Source organism: Convolutriloba macropyga, chromosome 9, assembly GCF_964194025.1.
Source record: "Convolutriloba macropyga chromosome 9, txConMacr16.3, whole genome shotgun sequence".
Taxonomy (NCBI): Eukaryota; Metazoa; Xenacoelomorpha; order Acoela; family Convolutidae; genus Convolutriloba; species Convolutriloba macropyga.
In genome coordinates, this window is record NC_134476.1 from 8,518,596 (window position 1) to 8,524,824 (window position 6,229).

The 6,229-nt window shown below is 34.5% G+C and overlaps 1 protein-coding gene across 1 annotated transcript; it reads right to left on the reverse strand.

Moving 5' to 3' along the window:
- Positions 1-283: 283 nt before the first annotated feature.
- Positions 284-5,712, reverse strand: LOC142346013 (uncharacterized). Its single transcript, XM_075398491.1, has 3 exons — positions 5,562-5,712; positions 3,994-4,081; positions 284-1,709 (listed from the first exon to the last, which is right to left on the reverse strand). The coding sequence occupies exons 2-3, from the start codon at positions 4,077-4,079 to the stop codon at positions 725-727; spliced, it is 1,071 nt and encodes a 356-aa protein (XP_075254606.1). The 5' UTR covers positions 4,080-4,081; positions 5,562-5,712; the 3' UTR covers positions 284-724.
- Positions 5,713-6,229: the final 517 nt, after the last annotated feature.

Genomic DNA, 6,229 nt, shown 5'->3' on the forward strand with positions numbered 1-6,229 from the left:
TATTTACCGTGTTTGGGGGCGTGGGGGTGCTGACCACTAAGCTAGGGGGGGGGGGGGGGGGCTATTGTGGGAAAGACCCAATTTCTTGACCTTGTATATACATATAACTGTCAAAAAATCGCTAAAACAATCCGTAATACCACACATATGTATAAAAGGCTACTTCCACAGTTTAAGAGACAGGGAAAACAATTGAGCTTAAACGAATCAATAATGAAAGTAACGGAAAATTAATGTTTTAGACGACGACCGCAACGCAGGTCTTTTAATGTTTAGCAAAAAGTGTTTCTGAAAATTTAAATTGGCAAAATTCTTTGTTTGTTGACACAATATGAAGTTTTTTGTAGAAATGTGATTGCTGTTTGCCGATGGAAAAAAAAAGTGGCGCTAATAAAAAGCTATAAAAGAAGCAAATTCTCCGCTCTTTTACATTTTGTACCCTCTTCGAGTGGGACTACACCTTTCGGCTCTTGCCATCTATAACCCATATACAAGCCCGCAAAGTCTAAACTGGCTCATTCTAAAAAAATTTACGTAACCAGGCAAATTTCTGAGAATATTTTGATCCCCCCCCCCCAGCTTAGCGAGCATAAATCTTTTATGACCCTCAGGTGCACGTGCTTTTTTTCTTATATAGTAACGTGCTATATAACAGTATATAATTTGTAACTGGGGAACATAAAAAATACTGCGGGGGGGGGGGGGGTGGGGGCGAAACAGATATTTACAGCTGCAGTGAGTTCTGTTTTTGGCTACCGCCACTACTTAGCAATAGATACTGTAAGATCTTCAATTTGAATGAAGTTTCCTGCAAGTATTGCTTCTCAATTTCTGATATTTGTTCCTCCAGCCATTTTTCAGCGTAGTTCTTGTCCTCTGGGTTCTTCGGAATTGAGTCCAAACAACCAGTGGCCAGAGGAATGATAGCAATGTAATCCTCACACATGGAGGAAATTTTGCTCGCTTTTGCTTTCATTGTCTCGAAAAAGATTTCTTTGGGCTGCTTAGCCCCTTTTTCGCCTGCGTTTTTTGCTTTTTCCAAATTGGTTTTTACAATTTTAAAATACCTGAAGCAAATTTGAAGGCTCGTCAGGAAATCTTTAATTGCTGGAATCAAAGTTCCCCTTGTAAGTACCACTGCCCTCTCCGCTATCTCAGCGTTTTCCCGTTTTGCGACCGCTTTCGAAGTTTTCAATTTTGCATCTCGCTCACAACCAGCGGCCTGTTGCAACCCGTATAGCTTTGATAAGCCCAAAGTTAGCACAGCAAGAAGCGTGCTATAGTTTCGGTGCCCGTTGGCATCGCGTTGACATTGCAAAGCTTCATCCTGCAATTTTTTGCTTTCATCTCTATAACTGAGTTCTAATTCAAACAAGCGATTGGCCCCTGCGTTTGCTTTATCCTCGTTTTCGCGCAACTTTTTAATAATATCGGCGTGCAGGTTTATAACAAAATTACAAAATATCAACAAATCGTCCAATTCGTTCATTACTATGTCCAAAAATCCGATCCACATTTCGTATTTGAGATCGATGAAATAATCCACGAATTCTGACATATGAAGAACGAGCTTTTCGGTTAATGGAAGAACCTTTGTAGTGTAAACAACCGCTTGTTGACGAACTGAATCGCGAACTTCTAGAAAAGTTTTTGTCTCTGATTCAGATGCAGTCACTTGATTTTCACCAAACAGGGAGCAAAGACCGCTGCTAGAAGAAAATAGAACAAAAATAGGATCAACTTATATGGGTTAATCTGGGGCCAGATATAATTTTCACGCTTACTTATTAGAAAAGCGGTATTCAAATGTAAGCTCAATAACCCACCAGTAATTTTGTCTTATTTTCGGCCCAGATTTTCTGTTTCCAATTCATGATTGGGCTATTTTACTTCAAATTTTCTGCTACAGTTTATGGAATAACTTTTCGGACAAATATGACAAAAAAGCTTCGAGCTTTTTCTGCCTTTTGAAAAATTATTGACCATATTCTATACATTTTGCAAAAGAAAAAAATTTCTGTTGACTCTCAAGCTAAAACTTTTGCTTCTCATATTGTAACCATCTGTTTCGTTTTGTGTTCATTTAATAAAAATTTCTCAATGACAAAAACAAAAACAATAGATAAAAAAACAATCGAATTAAACATAAATTGCAGGCATTTTTACGAAAAAAAACTTCTTGCCTAATCTGTTTGCCAAACCATTTTAAAGAGAAACGAACAACCTGTCAGCCTGTCAGCCGTTATAACGACCCAAAGTTTCAGACAACGTGCTACTGACTGTCAGCACATGTTAGTTAGTTATGACACCTTAATTTCGATTCAAACGCCAAACTTTTTGCTGCAAATTGTAAAAAAAAATAAGATTATAAATTTATCTTCAAAATGCAATTTTCATCACTTCACCAGATGACATAAAATTTTTCTCCCGTCATAAGCTTGACTTGATTACATACAACTATGCCGACGTAATACTATGCCGACATTTGAGAGTGCCGAAACTGTAAATGATTTTAATAGATCCGAAATTGCCAATGCCAATGAATTATCACTTAAATGCTAGTAGATTTTTTTTCAAAACAAACAGGGCACGCTGATCAGTAGTTCGGTTGTGATAGACTCATGTCAAGTCGCACAGGCTCCTGGTGTATGGCCATGGTCCGCAGTTATTATTGTTTGCCTCGCGAGATTTATTATTTATCTCGCTCCAATTATCTTGCCCTAAAAAAATCCAAAATCTCACCACTTCCTTTTGCTTCAGAAATTTTGCGCTCATTTTAGTTGAAGTGATCTCATTGGTTTAGACATTAATCGGGAGAAAATTTGAATGAATTTTCAAGACTCTTATACGTCGGCATTGTTGTACGTCACCGCTTGACTTTGTTTTATGCATGATACCTTTAAGTAATGAAAAGAGCAACAGCAACACAGCAGTACGTTTTGAAAATTTTGAAACTTTAAAGCTTTCATAACCTGCAATTAAATTGATTTTGCGGGGTCCAAAAATATAAAGCAAGAAAAAAATGTCTTAGATTTTTACGTATCCAGAAATTGTGTTTAATAGATAAGTAAAACAATAAAGATTAGAAACTTTAAACTAAACTCATTAAAAAAAGCTGTTCCATGATTGACTGAAGTGACTGAAGTTTTTATCGCTCTTTACGTCAATATCTAATCTGTAGAAACTATCATGTCACAGGGGAAGCTAATTTGGTCATACGGAGTTCTGTAATTACTAAAACATTTCATGAAAAGCATCAGAATTACATCAACCCAGACACACAGCTCACACACCGACATAATACGAGCTTAAAAGGTATGCTAGCAAAGTGGGGAATCATTTCTTGTCTCCTTTTGAGACAACCGATTAAAAAAATTAACCGTTTTTCTCAAAATTTAAACAATTGTGATCGCTTTCAACTGCTTTAAGTCTTAAGGGGCAACTTCGATATTGCCTTTTCTAAAGTCAACGCTTGTTAACTTTTGAAAGCGCTTTTGTTGATGACAAAGACTCCTAAATAAAACTGATAACATATTTTAAGCTAACTTGGAAACAAATTGTTCTCCTTAATCAACGATTGACAATTTTTGTCCACATTTAATTAAACAATCACTACCTAAAATTGCATGCCAAAAACTATCTTTTCACACAAATAAAAGAAAACTGTCTAAGGCGAATTTATAAGTCTTGAGAATTGTAAACTTTTTGGGCACAAGTGTTAATTCAAATTTTTAAAATCAAATTTGATTTTAAAAAGTATAGCCAGTTGGAACTGGTTAAACTAACCTATGTGCCTCAAAACAACCAGCTTCAATCTTCATTGTAAATTGTTGAGTTAGTAAAAATTTAAAACTGCTACCACTTTTGTGTTCCCCTAAAAATTGGCCAGATTAAAAAATTTTGGGATTCAAATTCAGTTATGCATTGCTGGGTATCATGAGGGTAAAACCATTATTAATCAGTTGCAAAATGCAAGTAGAAAAGACACGTTACCAGAATGTTGCAAGAAATGTTGGAGCATTGGACAAAGCCTTCAGCATTTCCTTGGTCTCTTCCTCCAACGAATTTGCCTCCGCCATTTCTAAAATGTGAAAAAAATCTCTATTATTTTTTCAACTGACAGAAATTACCACTGTTTTTGGACAATGGTTAACTGATTACGAATTTGCTTAACGTATTTATAACAACCAAGAGCAGAAATCGAAATCAAAAATGGTTCAAATAATTGAAGACTTTGAAGTTCAATTTTTTGGTGATTTTTCTTAAGTTTCACAAATTAAAGATAAAAAACAACTTCCATATCCAACTTACAAACATTGTTGCGAAATGAAATATAATTTGAAATATTTTCTAGTGTCGATTTACGTATATTTACGTAAATAAAACGTCCATTTACGTATATTTTTTAGTGTCGATTTACAGTGTACTTTTTTTCTATCTACTATACTTATTTAAGAATGATTCTATTTGATTTCTTTTCACAGAACTCATTACGCCACAAAACGTACATTTGTACTTTTAGGCCAAAATGACCAACTCGTGGACAAATGTGACCCATACCTTGTCACAATTGTCTGCTATTTATGTTGCTACGTTCGACGGTTTTTTCTGCATTCAATTGGACGATAGGTAGACTTCCCGTTGTTTTGAAAAACGATCTAAGAGGTAGTTCAGAAATAAATTTTGTTAATTACATTTTATGAGTAGTTTGAAACAATCCTCTTCAATCAGCAAAGGAAATTAAACAAAATTAAGGATTTGTGTCTAATTAAAGATCCATTAGGTTTTCTTTGATCATTAGGCTGCTTTGACAAAAACATAAATCGTTGGAAAAAGTGACGCATATTTTCAAACTGTATCAAATTTTAGCTAAATTCACCGTACTTTTACCGTTTATTTTTTCCACTCCTGCTTATAACACTGCTATTAAAAACATGAGTCCTGAAATCCTGCACCGAATCAAGCAAATTTGTTTTTTTTTTTCATGTACGTTTTGCCGCATAATTGATTTTAGTTGCTCATGAATTTTCTTCAAAACTTCGGCAAAAACTGGACAATAAATGAGGTAATGTAAAAGGATATTAATATGTAAGTCGTTTTTAAGATGATGTAAAATTTAAAATTGCTGATTATTCGTTAAATTTTTTACGAAAACAATTAAAATTTTTGGCTCTACGTGCAATAAATGTCGCGAAAATAGATCAGTCACCCCAAAAGATACCACACTTCACACTTGATAAAACCCACTTGCGTTCTCCCTAGCTGAGAGAATGTATAATTTTTACCCCCCCTAAACTTTACATAGAAAAGCACTATATAACCCCCATTATTTATAAAAGGGGGTTATTAGAACTCAAAAAATTGCACTCAAAAACTCAAAAATTGCAAATTGCAATTGCTGACCGCTGTTGACGGCGATATGGGGGGGGGGGGTTAATTTCTACAAGGGCAAATTTTATCCGCATGGTTACAAAATAGGAGGAAATTGAGGATGACATTCGATAAGGGCAATTGTGTATTTTCAACGGTTTATTCGACAATTACCGGAAAATAATTCTAACCTGTTATCTAATATTCAAACAGCGCGCTCTAGCTAATATGATTTATTTGTCTGTACAATTTCTAGCTTCGACAAAAACAATAAAATTTGCTCTGCATTGATGATTTTCAAAAAATGGCTAGTCGCCAGAAAATTAAACACAAAATTGTACAGAAAATAAACTGCATAAATCCGTAATATGCGAATTTAGCCATTTTGTTTTGTTTCAAAGATTGTACGTGAGTATTAAAACAACATTTACGTGTAGCAGTTTGATCAAATTGAACAATAAGCGATCGACAAATTCTGATTTAAATTTTCAATGCAGTTTTTTGAACCAGACTTCTAGACTTGCGTGAAGTTACAATGTTTAAATGAAGTCTATATACCTGTTTTTTGAGATGCCAAAACATTCTATTTTAAATTTTTAAGCGAAAACATGCAATAGGTCGAATACACAAATTTGTAGCTTCAACAAAAAACCTTTATCAATTTTTAATTAGCAGTAACCAAGAAAGAGCATTCAAAAAATTTATCTGGAAATTTCAGATTTAAGACTTCCAATTCATCTTTTCTTTTCTTACCTTTTTGTCGGAAAAAAACTAAAATTGTTGAAAAAATTCCAGACAAAAGGAGTGGAAATTCAAAGGCGCAGTTAATAATTTCGTTGAAGTGATTTTTCAAGTTTTC